At 37.4% G+C, this 27,967-nt stretch overlaps 2 protein-coding genes across 3 annotated transcripts; one reads left to right on the top strand and one right to left on the bottom strand.

Annotated features, from left to right (window-relative positions):
- Window positions 1-119: 119 nt before the first annotated feature.
- Window positions 120-12,170, bottom strand: LOC100368006 (putative proline--tRNA ligase, mitochondrial). Its single transcript, XM_006824252.3, has 11 exons — window positions 11,736-12,170; window positions 10,919-11,096; window positions 10,239-10,312; window positions 9,223-9,303; window positions 6,587-6,659; window positions 6,080-6,187; window positions 4,471-4,602; window positions 3,909-4,050; window positions 2,407-2,542; window positions 946-1,128; window positions 120-578 (listed from the first exon to the last, which is right to left on the bottom strand). Exons 1-11 carry the CDS (start codon window positions 11,883-11,885, stop codon window positions 465-467), a joined length of 1,371 nt encoding a protein of 456 aa, XP_006824315.2. The 5' UTR covers window positions 11,886-12,170; the 3' UTR covers window positions 120-464.
- Window positions 10,846-27,967, top strand: LOC100367093 (translation initiation factor eIF2B subunit beta-like). Of its 2 annotated transcripts, none has more exons than XM_002740930.3 (13): window positions 10,846-12,438; window positions 13,493-13,576; window positions 14,462-14,668; window positions 16,026-16,071; window positions 16,537-16,596; window positions 22,395-22,444; window positions 23,041-23,137; window positions 23,655-23,714; window positions 24,832-24,965; window positions 25,822-25,882; window positions 26,360-26,419; window positions 27,123-27,259; window positions 27,800-27,967. In XM_002740930.3, the coding sequence occupies exons 2-13, from the start codon at window positions 13,506-13,508 to the stop codon at window positions 27,870-27,872; spliced, it is 1,056 nt and encodes a 351-aa protein (XP_002740976.2). In that variant the 5' UTR covers window positions 10,846-12,438; window positions 13,493-13,505; the 3' UTR covers window positions 27,873-27,967. The 2 variants fall into 2 exon arrangements, with proteins under 2 accessions (XP_002740976.2, XP_085359250.1); XM_085503124.1 differs by lacking the exon at window positions 10,846-12,438 and adding an exon at window positions 12,523-13,011.

The raw sequence follows: 27,967 nt of genomic DNA, 5'->3' as shown, positions 1-27,967 counted from the left end.
AGAGATGAATTTGTTCTGTTCTGTAGTGAGTAGTACTACACAATTTGCGAAACGTGATCGACGAAAGGCTGACGTGACTTGTAAGTTGTATTTCCTCAGCATAAACAAATGAAAGTATGTGTGTTCTCAGGTGAGTTTTTTTATTCATACAGTCAGATTAAAATCACTGTTGGCGTAACAGTATGACTATGCACTGTCGATTGAGTCGGTCCACAGCCGTGGTGGACACCGATACGGTGTACCTGTCATGGTGTGCTATTCGATCAGGCGATCACTACAATGCTACTCATGCACCACACATTACTCACTCCTCCACTCGCAATGTCGCCAGAGTGTGGAATTCTTCTATCTTAATGCAGGTCACACAGTGTTGGATGAGATTCACAGTCCCGTTCATTGCCCACTCAAGTAACAAGTTCATGTCGCCCTTTTGATTGCAAAGATTTTAACGCAAGATAAGATTTTCAGATAATATTGACATCCATGGATAATGTACAGAACAAGTCACATGTATTCATGTATCGAGTCTCCCCAGTATTCACGTTACACAGTTCAAATAAAGGTTCCGGTTGCAATGCCTGATGGAAAAAAAACAAACAAGGTTTTTACTGTTGCTGGTGCCATGATCATTTCATTGATATTGCACATTTCCATGAAAAACACCTGTCTATATGGTTCAAAATCAAAAGAATGATAGAAAAAAAATACTAAAAATGTGTATATGATACATCAGAATTTTGGCGGAAAAAATAGCATTCGAAGTGTGAAAATAATTTATCTTTGTGACCATTTTTACTTTTTTTTTGCTAAATCTTTTTCTCACCATTCACAGAATCAAAATTGCATGATTTTGTTTTATTTCGCAATAAAGAAAAAATTGTGACATATAAAGTGCAGCGAAATTTCGAAAAAAACAGAAACATTAAACACAGTTAGGATTCTCACCTTTTTACCAATCACAATTACAAAAGGATAACCGAGAGATTTAGCTTCCTTCATCCTTTTACCAATGGTCATGTGATTTCTGTCATCCAATATAATTTCATGTTTCAAATGAGGCAGGTGTGATACAATTTGATCATAAAGACCCACTGCGATTGGCTGAGCTCCAGCTTCTTTACTTCCATCCTAAAATAAAGAAATTTACATTTACAAAATTAATTTTTAGGAGAGAAAAGTTGATAAGATATACTTGTACCTATTGAAAGCAAATTAGAATAATACTAGTACTGATATGTTAAAAAACATGCGACAGCGCCCTCTAACAGCCTTATATGAAAATTAATTTGGGCCATGAACTGGAATCAATAGTTTCTGAAGTTCGCAATTTACATCTATTCTTTTCATGGAATACCTAAAATCCCACATGCAACAGTTTAAAAACCTGCTCATCACAATCATCCTAGGAAATATGAAATATTTCATGCTCAGCCTAACACGTATTTTGCGTGTGATTCAGTGGACTTGTTGATACACTAAGATGCTAAAAACTCCATCACAAACTTACATAAATGCTCGGCAATGTTAAGAAGTTTTCTAAAAATTCCTGACCCAGAAATACTGGTATTACAAATACAAGATTATTGCTTTTGGTACATTGCACTTACCACATACATCAAATATATGTAATAAATATCCAATAATAAACTTTAAAGCAAAATCAGAATGTTCAAATTTGTGAATTTCTTTATATTAATTTTATTTCACCTCATCCACACCCACCACTCAATTCATCATTAGTTGACATCTAAAATCAAAATTTCCATTGAAACTACAATGTACTGTAAAATACTTTTCGATCGAAATTTTCGCTATTTTCGCTGAAGGAATGATTCAGTAAGAATAAAATCCAGCGAATATCCCTTTTTTCTATATTTTACATTCAACTCATCAAACATCAGTGTAAATAAATTCTATACAAAACACCCAAAAAGTCTTTTTAGCAAAAATTAATTCTAGCTAAAGTAAAGTATTCTACAGTAATCTAAACCTTTGCTTCCCGAATAAACTCAGTCAGTTTTTATCGTAGATTCCTGCCTCATTACATAAGTTATTCCCATTACATATAAAATAACAAACTAAGTAAACAAATAAGAATGGTGGTTTAACCTTTTCACTACCAGTTCCATCTTTTCATCACAAATTTATATTCTGTTTATAGTCTGCACTTTCATTCAGAAGATTGGAACAAAAATAGACAATTTTTTTTAGTAAAAACTGAAAATTGACTCAAATTGTGTCTGTTAGCTCCAAAATTAGGATTCATTTCTAGAAATATTTAAGAACACAAGAAAAAAAGTGCAGAACAATTTGGGTAAGAGAGTCTACTGGTGAAAAGGTTAAATGACAGTTTTGCGTATTGCGATGGGATGTCATGTGAATCACAATTACATCACTAAGACTAACCTTAGATGGAATTATATAAATCTGGTAAGGCGCTAAAAGGTGTGGCCATCTAATTTCATTATCAGTGGATGATACTTCAATGGCTGCAGCTAGGATACGAGTTACTCCTAAACCATAGCAACCCATCTCAGTCGTCCTACAAATGGAAAGAATCATCAATAGAATGCAGATGACTTTTTTGAGTTGCAGTGAACCTTCCAATAATGGTTTAATAAAAACTATCTGCTACGCTGTCATGAAAAATCTGATCAAAATTAGTCCTGAAATTCGGCAGAACTAAATAGATTGCATGGTGCAGGAAAAAATAATTTTGTATAAATGTCGTCCAGAGACAAAAAATTCACATTTCATATTTTCTCATGATGCAATTTGATTAAAATTCGATGTATGTATAGGGTCTATTTTTTTATTTCCATATTTTATTTATTGTTATTTTTGTCAGTACTTGTCGTTATTTGCTTTTTCATATATCGTATCTTGAACGCCTAAACTGGAAACAATATAAGAAAAACTAAATAATGGCAAGTAAAATAAATAAGTGACCTTGCGGTCGGTAGAGCTCTGATATAATTGATAATTGCAGAGGGCAGTGGAAGTTACTAGGTGGATAGGAGAAGTGGAATCTATGACAGTTTAGTAACTGTGGCAATGGTCACTGGAAGGGCATATCCCGTGAGAGGATATGATATGTATAATTGATGATGGAAATTGAAGATGAAACATGAAGTTATATATTTTTGTGTTATTTGGTTACTGTACATGTGACTGAATTGAGAATGACAAAGATAGACAACATGACATGAGATCTTAAGATGACCTTGACCTTTCCTAGAAAGATCTTGACAGGGGTGACCTCCTGATCCCCAATACACATGCAATCAACACAAGACCTTCAGATGGCCCTGACCTGGGCCTTGAGATGACCTGGACCTAACCTTGAAAATTGTGGGGAGGAGGTTTTTGAGAAGAAGTCGAAAATGTGCAAAATGAGCACACAAAAAATGCACTAAAAATAGACACTTGCATATGGTGCCATGAAAAGTTCGAGTATAATCTATGTCAACAACATTCATGCCAAATTTCAAAGCAATCTGACAAATGACAAAAATATTCCCCAAAAAATAGATATGATGTCATGAAATGAACAAATCCCAGTTAGGTATGGTATGAATAGCAAGGCAATCCAGCTGACGGTCGTTTGAACGAAAAAAGTTGACGGACGACGACAGATGAGGTCAACCCATGAGCTCCACTCGGTCATATTCGATGACAGCGGGGCTAAAAATAGACAAGAATAACTATACTGGTATTATATAAAATTTAAAATTATAAAAAGTAAATTGGGGCGTATAACTACACCAGATTTTAATCAGATTTCTTACCATAATACAAATCAAAATAATATTTTCAGGAACTTTTGGTGCTGGCTCTGTTTCCACTATAATATTATTAACCAGATTGAAAGAAATGCATATGAAAATGTGAACACTTGTTGGTTTTACCTGGTTTGATTATTGGAATCACTGTAATCGGCATTGAACACCTTTGAATATTTTGTCCCGAGATAAAATGCATGTCCAACTTCGATACCCTGTCTACTTTCCAAACTGTTAGTTGTTCCACAATGAGAGCAGTGTTCAATATCTTTAGACAGAAAGAAAGACCATGTTATTCCATGTTCAGTGTGTTCATGTGGTCTACAGGTATAAACACTACTGACTGCTAGCAGTAGTTATAACACTCTGGTATTTATTTCTGGTAGAGGACACTTTCATCAGCATTTACTCAGAGAGTGCTCTCTTTTTTTTGTTCTAAATAGTCCATGTTTACCAGTTTCTTTGTTTTAAACAAAGAACTATTTTTTTGGTTCACATTTACTAGTAAGTAAGTGAGACAGTTTTTCAGAACTTGTGCTCACATGATCCAAGTGGAGAGTACAACTTCCCCCTCACATAAAAATAGAACATTTTTTTGAGCAGCAACACCCTGGATTTGAACTAACTCTTACTATCTACTTACTTACTAACTAACTATCAGTAACTATCCTAACTAACGCTTACCTACCTATGTCGCCTAGTTCTTTGTTAGCTCCGAACCCACACCGATTACAAAACCACAGTTCATCTTCACCAGTGTCTGCAGGTAAATGGTATTCGTGTGACATGCTTCCACCGATAGAACCAGTGTCTGCAGAAACTGTGAACAAAATAGAAGAAGGCAGCAAATTGCTTGAGAAGTTGACTTTGTTTGCATGGACTTCAAAAGAATTGAACAGAGTTGAACTTGATACAACTGATATACTGACACAGAATCAAAACAACTCTCGCAAAATGAACGCCATTAAGTCATCAAAATTTTTTTTCAAAAATCATAAAAGATTCTAGAAGTGAAGTTTACAGATTATGTGAGAGTAGTGCATTTGTCACATGATTCAGATGCAACAGAGTCTCATCACAGCCGAATACACAGCTGATTTTCAGAAAAATCCTTAATTTCATGAACAAATTTAAAAACATTTCGCATTCACAATAATTGTTGAAATTTTAACACAAATTAAAAGGAAGATTGTTTCGAATAAAGTTTACCATGATTACAGCCTGTTGGCTGAGATAGCTCCGCTGTTAGCAATGCACATTTCAAATAAATATATCATTAGAAAATGAACAATATGTATAGTATCAAAGCAACAGGACTTACTGTTTTCAACAAGAATTCAAAAATATCACTTTTCACCAAAAATAATCATCAAAATTAGATAATTGAAGATATCACCACGAAATTAACAAATCTGAAAGAGGTCCACATGTAGTACCTATATATGCAATATCAGAGCAATGGGACTTGCTGTTTTCAACAAGAAGTGGAAAATATCACTTTTCACCAAAAATGACAAAAATATTCACCAAAATTAAAGAATTGAAGATATCATCATGAAATGAACAAACCTAAGAGAGGTCTACCCCAAGTATCAAAGTATTCAGGCTTGTAGTTTTCAAGAAGAAGTCAAAAAAGTAAAACATTGACACGGACGACGACGACGACGGACAATCACTCATATGATAAGCTCTGCTCGACAAAGTCGACAGCGGAGCTAAAGATGGAACTGATGTAACCATAAACTGCGTGTGAAACAGACTGTTCAAATGTTCTAACTCCATCTACAATGCTTCACTGTGGTTCTTCAGTGATTTGTAGTGAATCCCAACAATATTTATTTCCTAAACAAAACTCTTGCTGAATTATTTCAATTCCTTAACAGTTAGATGATTGCAATTGCCTGAATCAAATGTCCTATTAATAATGACAGGGAATACCACTGAGATTTTGTCAATGAGATTGCTCTGGATGTTGTAAAATTAGAACAACTGATTACCTCTTTGTTTTGAAATATTGTTGAGTACCTGCAGACTTTTAATTAATATGTCGGACTGTAGAAAAAGTCTGCAGGTAATCGACAATATTTTGAAACAAATGTAATCTCAATGACAAAAACTCAGTGTTATTCACTGTAATTATAATTTACGTAATACATAGTAATTTCATGCATGTACCATGTGATAAACATTTCAGACAAGAGAAATTTAAACAAATAACACTTGTCCTCAGGAAATGCACAATGGCATCACGATGCTAAGAGTAAGAAATAAGGATTAATATTTGTAATTGAGAATACCTTTGACAAAATGTAATTGGAGTCGGTTAAACAGCCTACAATACGCTTGGTTGACTGCTTCGTACGTCTTAATGGCATTTTCTGTGTTGGCGTCAAACGTATACATGTCTGTGACAGATAAATAAACAACAATATATAATCAGTTTTAGGGTGGAGGTCATCGTAAGGTGCCATGTTTGATGCGAGTCCTACCTGATGTATACAACACATATAAAATACACTCTACACACCGACTGAAATGCTATATTTATAAAACATACAAAACAAATTATCTGTACATTTTAGTTACAAAGTGTATGTGCAATGTCTTTTCATTTTCTCATTCAGTGTAGATACCATGAGAGTTGAAGACATTTCAAAATTTAGACATTACAATCTACTGTAAACCACTTAAATTTTGCAAGTCCGTTACTTTTCGTAAAACTTTGAGCAACAGAAAGTAAAGCTGTTTACAGTATTTTTTATGATGAGATGGACAAACAACTACATTTGACGAACAGCACTCACCTTTCATGTAAAACTCTCTACCTCTTAGCAATCCAAATCGCGGCCTTTTCTCATCTCGAAATTTTCTCGTAATCTGAACAATCATAAAAGAGAACACCGATAATTCTACTATGTTTCTGACTTGGTATAAAAGTTAATTTTACAATAACTCAACCACATATTAGGCATCATCCACAACAATATCTCTCAGATAACTTTTCTGTTTGTCCTGAATAAATTTGTTTGTAGTTAACCATCTCAAATTTTACTGAACTGACATGTACACCATCAGACATTCCTGGATAAGTAGTGAGTGGCATGTCACATAGATGTTCATGCCTATGACATCCGGGGAAGGGGGGGGCACTTAATGCAAATCGTATTATAGGGACGTGTCACCCTTTGGGGTCTTAATTTTTTGCTGTTTGGGTTTAGAATGGGGGTATAGATTTGCTTGCCTTTTGGTCCAATATCAGTTCGCCTGGTCTAGAATGGGGTATGTTCCGTATGTTTTTCCACTTTCCATGTATTTACTCGAGTTTTAGTATTTTTATTGGCATATTTTCACGTAGCGGATCGTCTTAACCGGGCGCAGAAGTTTGCAACTTTAGGCCATCATTTATCTCGCTAATGAGCCCCACAATGCAATGTGTTCAGTGTGTACGAAATCAGCGCATGCGTAGTGAAGTCATCAACATGGCGGGAATTGACTGTGTAGACATATTTTTACAGCGAGTTCTTGGATCAAGTGAGAGAATCTCAGAAATTATTGACAAGTTTAAATGTAATTTTACAAATGTTTACTTGAATTGCGTATTGTATATTCATTTTTATTGCTGTGGTGTTTGACATGACCCATCGGATTTGTAATTTCTTTCGGGGGACTGGATATTCGTCTGGTATAAAGTTTGGATGAAAACTACCTGAGGAAAACTGTTATTGATTTTTTCAATCGCAAATAATAATGATGTATAGACCGAGGGTATAGAGCCAATTTTGGCGCTTTTCCATGACTGTTTTCGGATGGTTATACATTATGTCAATAAAATGGGCGGCAATTCTAACAAAATTCAGATTGGAGAACCACATGGGGGGAACCATTGTCTCGAGTCAAAGAACAGCTGACATAGTGGTAAAGTGGAAAAGAAAATTTGCAATTTGTGTTCGATATTGAAAATGAATATCATTTCATAATAACCGGTTCCAGATACTAGACACAAAGGAATGACTTATTTGAAGCAGTAGAGAAAAACAAATATTGGGAATGAAAAGAAATTCATATAATAATAATTCACAAACTATGTATGGAAATAAGACATAATAAGTGTTATTATGATTAACTCTTTTTTACTTATATTATTTTTTATTACTAGTATACCTATTTTTTGTTACTATATAGTAGTACATATTTTTTTGTCTTATAATAATAATAATAATAATATATTATTATTATTATATTATTATTATTATTATTATTGTAATTATTATTATTTAATTTTATTTACTTTGCTTAGTTCTAGGCCATTTTATAGATTATTTTTCATGCCGTTTATATGTAACCCTGCTCAGACTAGCAAAGGAACTGACTGGTCACTTGACCTGTCTGCATAAAACCTTGCTTTACTCCAGTGTAATTGTTTTTCACTTCCTTCTATCTTTTACTTCATGCTTTAAAGATATTTGATGTGTATTTATAATATTATAAATTTATAATATTAGCATATCTACTACTGTATTTTAGACATATAAGCAAATGGAAATGTTAAATTCTGAAAATATTGTTTGTGAGAAAGTCTAATTCTGATCATCTGCTGTTGGCTAAACATTGTGCTTTAATGACGCTATCATACAGCCATGCTGACTTCTATGTGCAGCAAACTAAATTGGCTGCTATAATATCCCAATTTTTTTGATTTGATGAATACCATGCTGGTGACTTGTCTGATATCAAAATTACTGAAAAATAAAATACTATTTTTAAAATATTTCAATTCTGTTTATGATACCTGGTATGCTATATGGGCATTAAATTTAGTTCATCAAATTATCAAAGCTGTAGATATGATTCTAGCATGGCATTATGACAGTGGTACATTATAGCTTTGTGCAGTGTACTACTTGATGTTGGGCCATAATAATAAACATAATCAGTAACCAACAAAAAAATATACTATGAATGTCCACTAAATAGTTGTTGACCCTGAGTTTACTGATCACTTCCTAGTCCTCCTTTCAGTCTCTGATCTCTTTGTCAAACAACTTTTTTGTGAATCAAATACTATTAAAATGCTGTGTGTTAAAAAGTAAGTGCACTCTATTTGTTCTTATTTCCCTTGGATTGATCATTCATTCAGATTGATGAGTCTGGATGATGAGAAAATTCAACCTATAACTGAATAAATTTAATGACAATTTGGTCTCTGATGGGATATACAAAATCACTATTTGGTCTATAATGGGGTATGGTTTTTAAGTGAAAATGGTCTATGATGGGGTCAGGGTTTTATTTCCCGGCCGCACACCCCTACCAAAGTGAAAGGCCAGTGCCCCCCCCCCCCCCGGGATGACATCCCATAGTGTGTGATGACTGCATAACTCTGAATAGGTAATGAGATTGAGCCAAGGTTAGGTCAATTTAAACAGTACCGTAGTCTTACCTGATATATTCGAAGAGGTAGCTGTTTGTGAGATAATCTACCCTGAGATGCGATCAAATCAGTCACGGCTTCTTCATGAGTCTATAGACAGAAATAGTGTAATTAGAGTAATGGTAGTTGATGTGTCAACCTGTTGAATATGAAAGTCAACTTTTGTCACTTTTTGTAACAACTTCCATATAAGGAGAAATTCAATTCAAAATTAAGTAAAAAAGTATAGAAAAAGAAATTAAATGGGTGAAATGCTTTGGCGGGAAAGGTTGTGGCATTCAAAAAAGAATAAATATTTTTTTTTCATCAACTTACACATTAATTTTGATTTAGTCATGGAAATGTATTGACTAATGGATTCTGTAAGGGTATGTGCAACATGCATAACCATACATGGAGGTATGCAATTAAGAGCAAATTATGCACGCATATTTTGTGAAGATATGAAATTCAAATTCCTGTGCACATGTCTATCAAAATCAAATATAATATTGGTATGCCCTGACCAATAGTATCACATAACGCTCTTTGGTAATGTACAGACAAATATGATTCATTATTGCAAAACAAATCCATGAATCAGGTTACTGGACATGTGGTTTTATTCTAGGTGGCAAAAACATACCTACAGGACACAAAAACAAAACCTGAGACGAATCCTGACAATTTTTTTCACAGACTCACTCAGTTGCATTTCTACTGTAAAAGGGTTAATTATTCACTGGGTTTTAATTTAGCTTATTTCGCTGACTGGAAAATGCGCTAAATTAAAACCCAGTGAATATGTAAAATTTCGCATAGAATACATTATCTAAATGATAAAACCGTGAATTTAAAACCCACTGAATATGCCTGAAATGGTAAATCAGTGAAATTTAAACCCAATGAAAATTAGTCATTTTACAGTATTTTCTCATTACTGCCCAGGATCAGAAGAATCTGCTTCTCATGTCACCATACATGCACATGTATATTTTTATCTACCTATATCTGAACCACACATTTTGACAATTCTGTACACTTACAGGTCCTAGGCAGTACTGGATACCATGTCTGTCTTCTACTTTGAATAATTCTGGACCATTGGTTTCCCATCTATCTGTAATATTGAGGAAATGATAACAGAGCAAATGGTATGCATTGAACCCTGGAAAATTGAGAAACTGATCAATATGGGATTAGACTGTTCGGATTAGACAGGTACATGTGTCATAGGGAAATGGTAGTTTTTTTTAAAATTTGTTGTTGTCAGCAATTTTCAGTATTTTTATTATTTGTGAGTTCCCATGACAATATACTGTATTCCATGAAAATTAATGCAACTTCTCAACCCAGTGAAATGATCATGGCTACAAATTTATCTCTTGTGAGATTAAAACCGTTTACAGAGGGAAAGGGGGACTATATGCACTGCATCAAAATAAAAAATGTGATCTTAACATGTTACAGCAACTCCAGTTCTAAGAAACGTCATGAATGATTACAATGTTGTATCTATCACCATGGTGATCCAAATCAACAATTTGTAAACTTAAAAAAAAATCTCAAGAAATATTTTTTTTTTAAATTGCATGGAAATTTCAAATTAAATGATTGATAAAAAATTATACCGGTAATAGGTGAAAGAAAACAATGTGAGGTACAGGTACAGAAAGGCAAAAAAACTTTTGGAGTAAATCGCAAATGAAACTCTAGACTCTCTTACTTGTAGCTTTCCAGAGTTCAGATGTGGTCATGCAAGGCATGGATATTTTAGTTCCTCCAATGCTGTGCATTTCTTCATCAATAAGTCTGATTAATTTCTCCAGAGATCTCAGTGCTAAAGGTAACAAATGATATACTCCAGGACTGGATTGTCTGATCAAGCCATGTTCCATCATCAGCTGTATGAACACAGAAAATAGAAATAACATGCGTCAATATCAGAGACAAAAGTAAACCTGCTCAGAAAATGTTAACAAATTCAACCCATTTTGAGTTGGAAAATAATTAGGTACTCAAACGATTAAATGGTTGTTGTTAGCCAACTGGCTTTTCTTTCTGACAAAACGCAATGTGTGAGGGACTACTTATAAATTAATAGTTATGTCAGCTTTGTGTGTTTATTATTTCTTTATTTCTGTGGAAGCTTGGATAAGCCGAGAAATCTGTATGATTCGTTTACAACTATTTTGTAGAAGTTTCAGCAGAATTTTTGTATCTATGAAACCTCTCTGTATTAAGCCAAATGCTGTGGAAATCTAATTAGTGGTATGAGACCTGAAACCTTAAATTTCACTCTAATTGACACCGATTCTATGATTGGATTGAATCCGGACATTATCACCTCGATTATCACTGGTAGTCGTACTAGTCGTATTTAGGAAATAATCTGTGTATAATTTATGTATGGAGTTTAAAAATCTTTTTTTTTAGCACCATGGATTTACTCAAACACACTATTTCTAAACAAGACTGTGTCACTACTCGAAATTTGAAGAAAATATGCACTCAATGTTAAGGTTTTACTTGTGTTTACTTACCCTTTGACTTTTACAAGACAGAACACTTTGCTTGGATCCCGGTGGTAACACCATTGCTGGGCGATACATACGAGACGTACACGTCCTGTAGTGATGGCAAAATCGTTTGGACACAACCAGCACAGAACAATAGTTTCTAACTGACGACATTGTCACAAATACAAGAAAGAGTACCGATTCAATTTCGCCGATCTCAATTCAGTTATAGTAACATTCCCTGAATTCCATCCGACGGCGACGGTTCACGTGAACGCGATCGATGCAAATAAAACAAGACAGATAATAGGTGCACGAAAAATAAAATGCACCGGATATAATTCTCAGACGATGTCTATATTTCAATTAACATCATCAGTAACGTTTAGCGCTCGATGCAAGGGAATATATTGAGTTGTATCTGGGAATATCTTCGCAAATCTAAAAACATAAATCCTTCATGGGTGCAGCCATTTTGAAAATTTGAGTGTTCGTAACTATACTACTCCAAAATCGCAAAATCTCATTGGCTAACTGTGTGACCTTAGTATTCACTTCCGCTAAATGCAGTATTTCTTTAGTTGAGTAGTGTTTGCATCATTTACGATATTTACAGCTGTGTACGACGTTGGTCGAGTATATAGGAATTATATTTAACGTCTGTTTTATAACATATATACGCTGAGCTATTTTTTGATAAGTGGATCATAACAACCAGTACAACAAGGTAAGAGCCAATGAGTCAATGGGGGGGGGGGGGTTAAAGAAAAGTAGGAGTGAACAATTTGATAATTGGGGGTATGTAGACAGTAACAGACAGTGACAGGGCGCCATTAATTAAAGTTGTTAAATTAGATCTGCGCATTCATGTGGTCTGAGAATTAATGAGTGTTTAACCCTTCTGAAACACTAATATCAAATATCACAAATTTAAACCCACAAAAGTTTTTCGATTTTTTTTTCAAAACTGTTGAAATGTTGAATTATGTTTATTTGATCCAAAACTAACAATGAAAATCAAGAAATGTACCTAAAAATGTCTAAAATATGTTACTAATTTATTGCCACATAGAATTATCAGTGGCAGGGTTAATCTCATTCCTTTTGTAATGTTATGAGAGTAATAATTGCTATCTGTAGTGGCTCACTCGTGTACCAGAAGTTTTGTCAATCCTCAAAATGCAATCGAATTAGTAATTTTAATTTTAATTATGTATATTGTGATGATTTGACATATATCAGCATTGCCGCTAACAAGAAACTACTGTACATGAATAAACCTTACAACACTAAAATACAGGTGGGTCTTTGCATCACTGCAGGCTATTAGCCAGGAATTTGCAACTGTCGGTCCAAAAAAATTCAACTTCATAAAAATGTAGATGGTTTTGGATTTAATATTTTGGTTAAATTATCAAAGAGCAATAGGAAAAAACAGAAAAATGGGAAAAAGTTGCCAGACCATTTGGTGGGTGGACTGGGGGCTGGCTAACACCCTGCTTCACTGCTTTATGTATCTATAATTGGTGTAAATGAATGCCTGTGCTTTTTGTTGGTACATTGTATAATATAATATTCATATTCACCGAGGCGGAATATACCATCAGTTTTGATCAGTTGAATCTATACAAACCTGCATCACTCTGTGTACATTGTATATGTTGTGAAACTGTTTGGGATCTTGTGGTATACATGGTTGGGAGGGGGTATTCCTTAAATAATACCCGGTACCTAAAAAATCTGTAAATTTGTGATATTTGCTAATTTAACTTATTTTACAGATATCTTTGTATTATGCCTCTTACTGAACATACAGCAGAGTTAAATGACCGAATTGAAGGATTTATAACAGAATTGAGAAAAGGGTAATTAATAATTAATTTATCATTTCCTACATTTCCATGTACATGGTTACTGTAACGACCCTATCCTTTGGACTAAATTAACATAATGGAAGTTATTGTGATGATACCTTGTCTGGTGTACTATGCTTTGGACTAAATTAACATAATGGAAGTTATTGTGATGATACCTTGTCTGGTGTACTATGCTTTGGACTAAATTAACATAATGGAAGTTATTGTGATGATACCTTGTCTGGTGTACTATGCTTTGGACTAAATTAACATAATGGAAGTTATTGTGATGATACCTTGTCTGGTGTACTATGCTTTGGACTAAATTAACATAATGGAAGTTATTGTGATGATACCTTGTCTGGTGTACTATGCTTTGGACTAAATTAACATAATGGAAGTTATTGTGATGATACCTTGTCTGGTGTACTATGCTTTGAAATTTGGCAGTATTACCCCAACTCAGAAATATCAATTTCGTGAAATTTTTGCCTTGAAATTGGATCTTAATAGAATAGAATAAAATCCAATTTCTTGAAATTTTAGCCTTGAAATTGGATCTCAATAGAATAGAATAAAATCCAATTTCTTGAAATTTTAGCCTTGAAATTGGATCTCAATAGAATAGAATAAAATCCAATTTCTTGAAATTTTTGCCTTGAAATTGGATCTCAATAGAATAGAATAAAATCCAATTTCTTGAAATTTTAGCCTTGACATTTGGTCTCAATAGAATAGAATGGAATAGAATAGAATAGAATAGAATACAATACAATACAATAGAATAGAATAGAATAGAATAGAATAGAATAGAATAGAATAGAATAGAATAGAATAGAATAGAATAGAATAGAATAGAATGGATACATCTAACATTTTACATTGGATTTTCAGTCAAGTCCTGGGTTCCTATGAAATTGCCAAAAAAACAGTGGATATTCTTAGAAGACTTGTGTCGCAGACTAGGTGGAGCAATGCTGGGGAGATTATGGATATCATACGGAGGGAGGGGAGACGAATGATGGATGCCCAGCCATCAGAGGCTATTGTAGGAAATATGGTACGCAGAGTGTTGAAGATTGTAAGAGAAGAATATGCCAGGTGAGCTGAATAGTTGCTCTATTTGTAAATGTACTTTAATGATTCATTTACAATACTGTATTTGTTGTATTACAAGGGCATCTCTAAGAGCAGCTCTAATAGAAGTGTACCAACAATTTGTTCGTCCATATCCAGCCATATCTCACACATGCATGGACCGATCAAGTTCAAACTTCACTTATACCACATCACATGTTTCATGATCTGATCCAAGATGGTGGAATGACAGCAATTTTAATGTCAAAAATTCATCATTCATGTTCACCATTCCAGAACCAAACCGAATGTTTGTGGATAGATCTGGTTTAAACTTGGTACATACATTGAACACATTGGGACTTTTTATTTTAATTTTATTTTTCGAATTGAGTTCAAATTTTGTTTCAAAGAATGCAGTTCCAGATATATATATCTGACATGCATGGGCCGATCAAGTTTAAACTTCACAAATACATCAGGCATTCTATTAGACATATGCACATGCATTTGTTTCATGATCTAATTCGGGATGGCGGAATAACAACAATTTTAATGCCAAAAATTACACATTTTTAGCAAAACCAGATCTTAGTTGTGTATGGACGAATTTTGTTCAAAAATCAGTTGTGTGTGGACAAATCTGGTTTAAACATGGTTCATAAACTTCACACATATGCACATGCAATGATTTTGTTTTATGATCTGATTCAAGATTGCCGAATGGCCGCCATTTTAATGCCAAAAATCAAATATTTTTAGCGAAACTAGATCTCAGTTGTGTATGGATGGGTTTTGTTCAAACTTGGTACATACATGTACATACAAAATTTGGACCATGATGCCCTTCATTTTAGTTTTCGAATTGGGTTGAAAATGACTGGCAACCATTTTTTTTAAATAATGCATATTCAATATTACTGGATCAATCAAGTTCAAACTTCATGTATACACGAGACATCATATCGGACAAACATCAAATCCAAAATGACTGACTGGCGGCCATCTTGTACATATCAATCAACATTGTGGGTATCGCCTTGGTAGTCATGCAGTATTTTATGCCTATAACACAAACAGGGACTATGTCATTGACAATGACTTTTGTTTATCTGTGCCTCAAAACAATTCAGTTCATTGTGAGGTCTACTACTATTGGCCATGCGCTGCTAGCTAAATTATTATACTACAACTCATTAATTATTCACTTGATTTAATTTCACAATTTTTTGTAATAAGCGACACCCACTAAATTATAAAACCATGTGATCTTGGCAAATTTTGTGAATGTAAGATTTAAAAGGCTAAAAAAAACATATACCAGTAAAAATAATTGCTTTCACAGTATTTTCATTGTTGCTTTCATTGTATTTGATTTCAGTGCAAGAGGGAAAGGTGAGGAAAACGATCCACAAGATTCACTTCATGTAAGTCAATCTAAACGCATACCGGTAATTAGGGATTAACCAGTATGTACCAGTACACTTGGTATAGTACAAACTGAATGAGTCCATTATCTAAAGTAGGGGAGGCTGGGGTTGTGATGAGGGGTGTCAGATATTGAAAGTATGTGGTGCTAATACATGTATCATGAAAACACACGCTACGTTAACCTTTGAGGTTCCAAAGTCAACTTTTTTAATTTTTCACAAAAAAAAACATTTTTTTTTTTCAAAAATATTGATCAAAGTTCTGTAGCCAATACAAAATTATGTCTATCTGGTTCAAAATTAACAAAGAAATTACAGAAAAATGCATACAAAATTACAAAATGTAGCACCAAAGTTTTGGCGGGAAAAAATATGGCATAAATTGTTGGTTGTAATGTCAGCTCTATAAATAAACTGCAATTTTAATAAACTGCTGATTTGTTTGATTTTATTTTTTACCAGAAACTGTTGATGGCTGAAGACAAAACAGATGATTTTAGTTTGCCAAGTGTTAACCTTCTGGTAAGGATTATTAGGATACAAGAATGAGATAATGTTAATGGACAAGTCCATTTTTGGACAAATTCCAAATTGTTGATACTCTATGTTTGAGAACATCCATCTTTGAGAACCTTTATATTTTAACATATTTGAACATGTCCATATTTGGGCAAATCCATATTTAGAGACATCCAATTTTGAGCACATCCATATTTGAAGACCTCCATTTGATCACTTCCATATTTGGACAAATCCATATTTGAGCAAATCCATATTTGGAGACTTCCATTTGTGAACATCTCCATATTTGAACATCTTCATATTCACTACGTTCAATTACCCACCATAGACTCCGGTCAGTCAAAATGACTATTTTGAACTGTAGGCATTAATCAGCGATTCTGCCAATGACGGAGAGATAGAATCCAGGTCAGGGGAAGCCCCATGACCTCAAGATTCTTTTACCCCTTACGTCACAAACCCACGTGACCGAGGCCACCTGGCAGCGCCACAGGTAGCCGTCCATCACTCTTATTTTCTCTCCGCCTTGAGTGGAGATGAAATCTAGCAAGCTCTGCTGGATCGCCTGCTTTTTTTTTTCCTGTCCGGATTTATAGCTTGGGTTGTTGCCGCGGCACGGCATCTGACATTGTAGCTGGTAGGATAAGTTTTCCTTGTCATTTTTACCCTCGTGTCGTTTTCCCCTTTGTGTGTAGTATTTCACACAACAAAGAAATCAAAATCCGGCACCACTACGTAACCAGTTGGTTTTCATGGCGGCACCTTTTACAACTGTTATTCGTTTCCCTCATGCATGTCGTCTTTTATTTTCAATGTATTTAGCAATATATAGATGTAATGACAGCACCAGGGCTTGCTGCTGTTTTCTTTCCGGTCTCCTCGTGTTTCGAGTCGACCGTGCAGTGGTTATATTCAGAATTTACCAGCATAGAACCCGCATCCAAGATACTTTGTCGTAGCTACGTGCGGGTTTTGGGGTTTTTGCGTGAAAGCGCGTTTTTTTTTTTTCACTGGAGTTCTGAGGCCTGAGATTTTCTTTCAGAGCCATCAAAATCGCTGAGACTGACCGCGTCACAGCAAGGTCGCACGTCCAGTAAACAAATCAGTTAAAGTGTTTTGCATGAGTGGAAAATTCTCACGCTCGGCTACCGGTACTTCGTGTACCGGGACGGCGAGTAAAAGGCCCGACGGTGGAGGTACCGATACTTTTCTCGGTCTCCCCCGCTGATCGGAGGGCATCCTAACATTCTGTTTTTTTAGGCGGTGATTTACCCGATTTTACCGGCTGCAGCAAGGCTGTGCCCCTGGAGGCTTTCCTCCTATGGGGCCCGTTGCGGGTCTCTTTGTGGATCCTTCCTCGCACAGCGCCGGGTTTGCCTCCGAGTTGAGGGCTTTGGTCGAAGCACTGTCGGGGCAATTGCGTCCCTGGCAGGCCGGGTAGATCAGACACAGTCGGAGCGAGCTGTCTCCACTGTGTCCCTTCGGTGGGCAAGCAGGAAGAGACACGAAAGCATGTTTGCATTCAAACACGTCTCTTCCGGGGAACCCCCATTCCCAGGCACGGCTCTCCCACTATTTTGGCGGGGGTGGCCGAGGCTCATGCTAATTGCACCAGCCCTTCTCTGGATCCTCGGGCATTGAATGCCAACGGGGTGCTGGCAGCCAAGTCTCCGATCTCGGGGCAGGGCTTTCAGGGCAGGGCACACGTTGACCCCCCTACTTTCAGCCAGCTAGGGTTCGTCATGTGGTAACGGTACAACGGTAATGAATTTTTCCTTGTGTCCGGTCCCCGCCGCTGTGGGTTTTGACTCCTTTCTTACCGACCCTGTCATGAGACGCACAGTCGAACACGCTCCCTCTCACATATTTAAATTGAAAGGAGATGCAGTTCGCTCGCGTCAGATACAGTCGGTACTCTGGGCGGTCCCTCAGAGTCTTCCATCTGTATGACTCAGTGAGCCACGTTTTTGGGGTGAGGCTGAGTATCATCGATCCCAGTGATACGATGTATATAACCCCACCCTTGATCCTAAAGTGACCACCTAAGGTTGCTTCAACGCTTATGGGATCACGGGCATCGGGATCCAAAGCAACCCTGTCGGCAAGTCTCTCCCTGTTCGCCTGAGTGCGGAGTGGGGCGCAGAGCACGCACGTGTTGATGTGCGGCATTGGTCAGCCGCGGAGGATGTAATGCTTAAGGCCCCCGAGTGGGGATAACATTAGGCAACACTTCCCACTGGACCAAACGCTACCCGGACGGTGTGGTTTCGGGATCAGACCCCATAGCGTGGGATGAGACCAAAACGCCCCCAACCGGATTTCAAGGCTCCTTCCCCAGACCCCCGATACCACGAATTTGGCAAACCGGGCAAAGGGGGATAGCCGCGTTCCATGGGTGTCTTTGCCAATTAAAGACGACCCATCCAGCCCTGAGGGCTGAGTTGCTTGAGCACATTGTTATGCGTGACCAACGCACCAGCCTCCTAGACCAGGCGACATTTTTACTGGTGGGCCACTGCACAGGGTACATCAGCCGGAACTAAGACCAGGCTTCTACCCAAATGTGTTTGTAGTACCAAATCTACAAGTGGCAGGCGTCCAGTTTTGGACCTAGGTAGACTGAATCAGTACGTGCTCCTCGATCGGTTCCACATGGAGACACCATTCAGGGTTCTTCTCTCCATCCACCGTTTTGACTGGCTAGCCCCGCTAGACTTAAGCGGGGCCTACCTGCACGTACCGATGCACCTAGCAAGTTGCCATCTCCTTCGAATCGCCCAGCTGGGCCAAGTATTCAAATTTCGGGTGCCCCCCCGTTCAGGTTAGGCACAGCGTCCTACGTGTTCACCAGAGTGATGAAACAGGTAGTGCTGCTGCTTCACCAGATGTCGGTACACCTCAATCCGTACCCAGACTTCCGGTTACCAACAACCCGGGCAAGGGGTAATAGCCAAATGCGTCAGGCTAACACGGGATTTACTTCACCAGTTGAGCTCGTTAGTAAATCGACGAGTCCCACCTCGACCCAACGCGCAGTTGGTGTACCTGGGCATGGAGTTTTGACACAGAGGTAAGCTTGGCTTAGCTACTTCAAGCGTATTGCTTAGCGCTAAGCAGCCTAGCCGAATGCCTAGTCAGCGTTCCCTCGGTGTCCCTCCGTGAACTAATGCGGATCATCGAAATGATGACCTCGGTTCGAAGGATCGTTCCCCATGCCGCACTACGCAGCCGCCCGGTATAACGCTTGTTATAGCACCGAGCTCTCCTATGGGAACTAGATAGGCGGGTTTCGATCTCGGACCAAGTGAAGGAAGCCCTGCCCTGGTGGTCGTCACTGGCCAGCCTCGGACACCCTGAACGCCAAGCTCCCGACGTACGTAACACTCCTGCTGATTCCAGGAGCCTGGGCCAGGGTTGCTTTGCTAGCCCCGTGGACCCACTTAGTTGTGTACGCCTTTCCTCCCTTCCCGCTAGTTCACCGGGCACCGGAGAAAACTTCAACAGGTGCGCACCCGCATATTATCATGGGTTGCACCCAATTGGCCAAGCAAGGCCTAGTTTCCACTTCTGTTGGAAATGCTAGTCGAAGTGCCAGCAGTGTTTCCGGACTTACGGGACCTGCCGTCCCAACCGGACGGCGCACTACCAACGAGCCCAGCAGGTATCACTTACACGCATAGAGGCTCTCAGTAGACCCGCACATACGAAAGCCTTGTCTGAGCGGGCTGCCAACGTCCTGGCCAGGGAGAACAGGGATTCCACCTACGCTGCCTACATTTCTAGGCTGCAAGCATACACTGATTGGTGTAGCAGAAGGGAGATTGATCCATACCATCCCTCTATTGGCCAGGTAGCAGGCTCCTTCGTCCACCTGTTTGACGAAGTGGGTTTGTCCTACGCAGCAAGCGTTGGCTACAGGTCGGTCTTGTCCCCCACCACTCAGAACGTACGGGAACAAGACTAGCTGATTGTCCTATTATTAGGAGACTATTTACTGCTTTCCAGGTGCCAAGACCCCATACAAGGGAGCCGCCCAACTGGGACTCGTCGGCTGTGTTGTCTGCTCTAAGCAGACCGCCCTTTGAGCCACTCCAATCAGCACCACTCAAATGTTTGATGTGGAAAATAGTCTTCCTACTGGCCCTCGCCTCAGGTAGGCGCTGGTCAGAGCTAGGCGCGCACTGTCCTTCGCGGACGGTTGTGCCGCTTTTATGGACGATCAAGTTGTACTAAAGACACGAATCAGGTTTCTCGCCAAGAACCAAATCCCAGGACACGATCCTCTACCTTTCGTCATCCCCCAGCTGGCAAATATTGTCAGTCCTGAGGATCAGGAGGAATTGCTTCTCTGCCCGGTCCGAGCGCCGAGTTGCTACGAGAACCGTACCAGGTTTTCTAGACGGGAAACCAAACACATGTTTTTGTGTTACGGCCCTGGCAAACAGGATAAGCTGGCTTCCCCGCCTTCCATCTCCAGGTGGATTACTGCGACTGTACTGGAGGTCTATAATACACTATCCTCCTCAACACAGACCTTGCAGAGACACCAAGTACGAGAACATGAGGTCCGTGCGATTGCTAACTCACTAGCGCTAGCGTCAGGTGCCCCCCTTAAACACATTCTGAGGGCAGGCTTCTGGAGAATGCAAAACGTCTTCATCAACTACCACCTAAGAGACACCCAATCTATTAAGCAGGGTCTCTTCAGGTTAGGCCCCGTCGTAGCGGGTCAGGCCTTGTTTGCTGACCCAGCCCGAACGACCGCAGGTTTCGCTTCTGTCGACCTACGCCCTCATGCGAACTGTTTCGGTCCTACTTCAGGCTTATCACCCCCGAATTCGACTTGGATCTAGCTTTCTCGGGCACACCGAACCCTGTCACCACAGCAGCATTGGCTTCTTGCTTCGGGGACAGCACAGGCAAGGTAAGACACCACCCTTCTTGGGTCTTAACTTAGGTTTTTGGGTTTGTTTTCATCCCGGACTGGGGAAAAGTCTTTTATCATTCTCCTTTCTTTTCTTTTTTTCTGTTTGCTCGGAAAAACCCGCCACCTATCGGTGTCTGACTCTGCCTACAGTTCAAAATAGTCATTTTGACTGACTGGAGTCTATGGTGGGTAATTGAACGTAGTGAATTTAGGTGAGGGTTTTCCGAACCCACCTATTCACATAGTTCATACCCACCATAGACTCCGGGTCCCCCCCAACCTTCCCACTCTTTCCGTCACGTTGGTCAAAGTCCTCGAGGCGGAGAGAAAGGAACTAGAGTGATGGACGGCTACCTGTGGCGCTGCCAGGTGGCCTCGGTCACGTGGGTTCGTGACGTAAGGGGTAAAAGAATCTTGAGGTCATGGGGCTTCCCCTGACCTGGATTCTATCTCTCCGTCATTGGCAGAATCGCTGATTAATGCCTACAGTTCAAAATAGTCATTTTGACTGACCGGAGTCTATGGTGGGTATGAACTATGTGAATAAGCGGGTTCGGATAACCCTCGCCTAAATTTGAACAATTCCATATTTGAGCACGTCCATATTTGAAGACCTTCAGTTGTGAACATCTCCATATTTGGACAAATCCATATTTGGCATATCCTTATTTGGGCAAATCCATATTTGTATACTATTGTCAGATTGTCGGAGCTTGTCTTTTTTTCTACATAATCATTTCTATTAATGGTAAACTAACAAATGCTTGTGTTGACACCTGTTACATCATTCTTGATACACACACTACTATATCTACTATTATACTTGAAGTATATCAGTGTTAATTGTGTTACTTATATTATTATCAAACAGGTCAGAATTATAGAAGCCATAAATGAATTTTTATCAGAGTTAGAAGGCAGGTAAGTAGCATATCCTATTGATTATGGTTGCCATGGATATTACTGATTTTAATGTAATGTTACATACCGGTAACTCTGATTTCCTGATCAGAATGTGTGAGAAAATATTTTATGATAAACCAATTCTTTTGGTATTAGATAAATTTGACTTTTTGCAGTTTCATGATGAAATAAAGTTTTGTGGAAAAAACTAACACAATGATGAGATTTTTACTGAACTAGAACTGGTATAACAATGGAATATATTATCCATCATGTGAATTAGATAAAATGTAGACGACGTGAATAACCTTTTCATCCCCAGTTTTCTTTTTTCATTGCAAATTCACAAAATAATCCTGTTTATCGTCTGCACTTTCCTTCAGAAGATTGGGACAAAAATAGCCAAATTTTTTTGTGTAAAATTGAAAATTAACTAAAAGTTTGTCTGTTGGCTCCAAAATTAGGATTTAACGATTAGGTTTTTCTGGGAGTCACTGCTTTACTTGTTGCAGCTTTTTAATGATTTGTTTTAAATTAGTGAATGCCAACAAAATTACTGTCTTGACATATCAGTGACATTATTTGTGAACAACTTATCGTGTATTTTCTTACAGCGGTCATAATATCGCAATTCAAGCGTTAGAACACATCCATTCCAATGAAGTGATCATGACAGCTGGAAAATCTCGAACAGTTGAGGCATTTCTTAAAGTAAGTTGAGTCACTTCTTGGAAACCTGTGAACATGTCTAATTAGGTGTATACACGTACATGTTTTCTTTGCAGTCATTGTTCTTTCTTTATTCAGTCTTTGAAATGATTTAGTTCACCTCAAGTTTACAGTATTGGTATTAATTGATTTTTTTTATATGAACACCCATAAATGAAAATTTTCTGTCAGTCAACAATTTGACATGTACATTAATTTTTTTCAATGAAACTTATTAACGATGGTTATGAAATGTAAATTATCTGCCAATTATCATATTGTTACATTTATTTGCTTGATATATTCGTTGAGAGCCATCATTTTGTACAGTTTATGCATTTTTCTTAAAATTTTTATAAAAAATATGTTTATTTGGCGAAATGTGACCCGACAATTTGGTTTTGAAGTTCAATCAGTAAATCAAATCAGTCCATGATATGAACAATACAGGGTGCTGATAGGTGTTATTTCCCATCATAAAATGATGATGTCATAATTGATGCATTGCCAACTATTACAGGGTGCTGCCAGGAAGAGAAAATTTCAAGTGATAGTAGCGGAGTGTGCTCCTTCATATCAGGTAAGATAATAGGTTTAACATTGTATGTCACGAAAAAAAACTGTAGATGACAACTTTCTAAATTTTTAGCATCGTTCTAGTTTAGTTTAAACTGCCTGCATGTAGTGGAACCTGAAACATGAAATTTACTATGCTAACATCACACACCTCACCGTATATATGTGTAAGTGTGTACCACGTGGGAATCTTGATTCACCGACTTTGGTTTTATTAGCAAGGTTGGTGGATGCAAGCCTAGTAGTATTCTCTAGTCAAATTTTCCAGCATATTAACAAAAGTAGATAGCAATCTGATAAAAATAAGATTTTTATTTTGAGTGCCTGATGTGATTGTGAAAGCTTCCACAATTCCAACCTTCCATGAACACCAAGGAACATACATGACATGCAGTGGTGCTATAGGTTGGAACAAGTTTATTTGGCATGCGCATGAAACTATAAGCATCAAACTCTTTCATCACTTTATACAAAACAAAACCCACATTATTTTTAGTCCCAGTTCGGACGAAGTCTGAAAATGGGGACTATTAAATTGGGTTCGGTCCATCCGTACATACATCCGGAGCTATATCTCGGACACCCATTAACTGATTTCATTCAAACTTTACATGAAGACAATATGTAATGTCTTACATATGTGACTGCGCCAAGTTACTTTATGATCGGAGAAAAATGGCTGACTGGCGGCCATTTTGGATGTAAATTTACTATTTCTGATACCTAAACGTGTCCGCAGCAGTTTCTGGAGATGACTGGACTGATTTGGATCGAAGTTGGTATGATGATCATACATATTGTGTTCTTGGTTTACGTCATACTTTTTTCATGACTCAAACAATATGGCCGACTGGTGGCCATTTTGTTTTTCATAATACCCATGCTACTTTCTCTTGAATACAATGAATATTTCTGTTCAAATTTTTTTTTTCAAAATTTTGATCAAGACCAATAGAAAATTATGTTTAGTTGAAACCTAGTCAACAGTTTATAAAAAAATACATAAAAATAGACAAATGTTTCACCAAATATTTTGTGTGGAAAAATTATGATGCATATCATAATCTATGGTTATTATTAGAATAAAGACAAGTAAGTGTTTCATCTCTGTGTTATTACAGGGTCAGGATCTGGCGGCTAGTCTTGGTAAGGCTGGTATAGAGACCACGGTGATAACAGACTCAGCGGTATTCGCTATGATGTCAAGAGTCAATAAAGTCATTATTGGTACACATACTGTCATGGCAAATGGAGGGTAAGTCATTATTGGTACACATACTGTCATGACAAATGGAGGGTAAGTCATTATTGGTACACATACTGTCATGGCAAATGGAGGGTAAGTCATCATTGATACACATACTGTCATGGCAAATGGAGGGTAAGTCATTATTGGTACACATACTGTCATGGCAAATGGAGGGTAAGTCATCATTGGTACGAATAATGTCATAGCAAATGGAGGGTAAGTCATCATTGGTACACATACTGTCATGGCAAATGGAGGGTAAGTCATTATTGGTACACATACTGTCATGGCAAATGGAGGGTAAGTCATTATTGGTACACATACTGTCATGGCAAATGGAGGGTAAGTCATTGGTACACATACTGTCATGGCAAATGGATGGTAAGTCATTGGTACACATACTGTCATGGAAAATGGAGGTTAAGTCATTATTGGTACACATACTGTCATGACAAATGGAGGGTAAGTCATCATTGGTACACATACTGTCATGGCAAATGGAGGGTAAGTCATTATTGGTACACATACTGTCATGGCAAATGGAGAGTAAGTCATTATTGGTACGAATAATGTCACAGCAAATGGAGGGTAAGTCATTGGTACACATAATGTCATGGTAAATGGAGGGTAAGTCATTGGTACACATACTGTCATAGCAAATGGAGGGTAAGTTGTTATTATTTCATTTATTTAATTGATGTCCTTACAAAGTCTGATAACCAGCTGATGTAACAGCTAGTCTTGTTTTCATATCAAAATATATTACATTACATTAGATTTTAATCAAAATGGTGTTGCCATTTCAAAATATCATATTTATATGTACTCAATATTAATATTATTTTTCTATGTTAATTTGCAGATTGAAAGCAATGAATGGAACACATGCTATAGCGCTAGCAGCAAAACATTATTCAGTACCTGTGAGTACATGCACTTTTCTGTAAAATACTTTATTATAGCTGCAATTAATTTTTGCTGGAATAACTTTTGGGTGTTTTGTATGGTATTTATTTTTACTAATTTTTGACGAGTTGAATGAAAAATATAGGAACAAAAGGTATATTCGCGGGACTATATTTTCACTGAATCTTTCCATCAGCGAAAATTTATTTCAAGCGAAAATTTTACAGTAATCAATGTTTGTAACTTTCATCACCATACAACATTTTCTACTAAGGGGTAGATCATTTGAATTCTTTGATGTGGTAGTGTTACTTTTGAATCTTGTTTAGTTTTTCTAGAAATTTGGTTTTCACATTTTTTTCGTATAAATCCCTCCCTTCCCAGATTCAAAATGGTCAATACCTTTTTATTAACAAAATTGTGCTGTAAATTGTGTACCTGAAAAAAAGTTAAATCTTGAAATAGTATTTGATAGTGTGTTTTGTTGCTTGCAGCTGATTGTATGTGTACAGATGTTTAAATTGTCACCAGAATATTTATGTACTAAAGATCAGGTAAGTTGAATACTAATCACAACTGAAGAAAATATTTATCATCATGAATTATTCAACATTCAGGTAAATGTATTTATGATTGAGTTTTTAGCATCTTAGGGAGTCTGGTTGAGTTATCATTATCTTAGGGAGTCCAATATTGAGTCTTTATTAAAACCATGGTTACGAGAAGAACGCAATGGATTGTGGCGCCAACTTCCTGTCCATTTTATGCAAATTACACTCTGCGTAACATCAACAGTCACTGGTTGGTTCAAATCCTACCTTAGACTGAACAAGGGGTGACCCTTACTCTGGGTGAGTGTGCCACAGACCACACACTGGCCGAATTCATTCACTAACAAATGCAACTTTGGGGGAACCATGGTTAAAGGGGAACCGCTCAATCCCTTGGATTGCACCAAGTGCTCATGGGTAATTAACTCCGCCTCTGTCCACTAAGTAAATGAATGCTCATCTTTCCCCCGTGTTTGACCAAGCCTGGTTGATGCCAGGATAGCGCATTGAATTGCCATTTGATAGGAGGATGGCCAAACAGCTCTGTTATGTTATCCCAAACATGAATATGACTTCTGTGGCAAAATGCACTATGTGTCAGCACTTATGATGAATAATTAATCATTTGATTTGCATAATGCCATATGAGGTAATTTAAAAAAAGTGTACTCTAGGATAAATTTTTTCATGTTCTCTTTTTGAACAGAAATCTTTCAACAAGCTGGAAACTCCCAACGAAGTTATGAAATTTTCAGAAGGACAACTTTTATCTAAACTACAGATTGCAAACCCAGTGTACGATTATGTGCCCCCTGAACTTGTAACTCTATTCATATCAAATCTGTGAGTATACTTGAATCATGTGACTTGTTAATTAAAGGGCGGTGGTCGATGAGCCGCGCCATGTTCAATATGGGACTCATAGCGACTCACACAATGCATGCATTGTTTGAATTCGAGCATACGCTGCATGACGACTACCGTCCTGGGTAACTGCTAAGGATGAAATATTGTTAGCCAGGTGTCGATATGTTTTCCTGATGTTAAATTTACATTTCTGTGAGTGATGACAAGTTTTTTTTAAAATGAAGACCATTTCATGATTTTTAATTAATGTTAGTAATTAATGTTGAAAGTGGCCCAATCGCAATGAAATTTACCATTGCTGTGTTATCTCTGCAAATGCAGTAAATGTGGTTTTTTAATTAAAATAAAGATGATTTAGTAAAATTTACATTAGTGTATACCGTATATTACAAACGTTACGAGCACTTTAAAAAAATCCAGTTAGTACCAAGCATTGCTGATAGGCCAAAGTCCAGTATTACTGATACTGAAACTGATACGTTGTTAATTTCATAACTATCTATTTTTATTCTTCAGTGGAGGGAATGCTCCATCCTACGTATATAGACTACTGAGTGAAATGTACCATGCTGACGACCATGAACTCTGACCTTATTTAACAACCTTAATGTTTCCTGCTGATGACTGTATGAACTATCTAATATTGAAAATAAAATGACATTTGTCTTTTGAAAGGATCCTTAA

Source organism: Saccoglossus kowalevskii, chromosome 9, assembly GCF_978046115.1.
Source record: "Saccoglossus kowalevskii chromosome 9, keSacKowa6.1, whole genome shotgun sequence".
Lineage (NCBI taxonomy): Eukaryota > Metazoa > Hemichordata > Enteropneusta > Harrimaniidae > Saccoglossus > Saccoglossus kowalevskii.
Note: the sequence above shows the minus strand (reverse complement) of the source record. Positions and strands in the feature narration are given on the sequence as shown.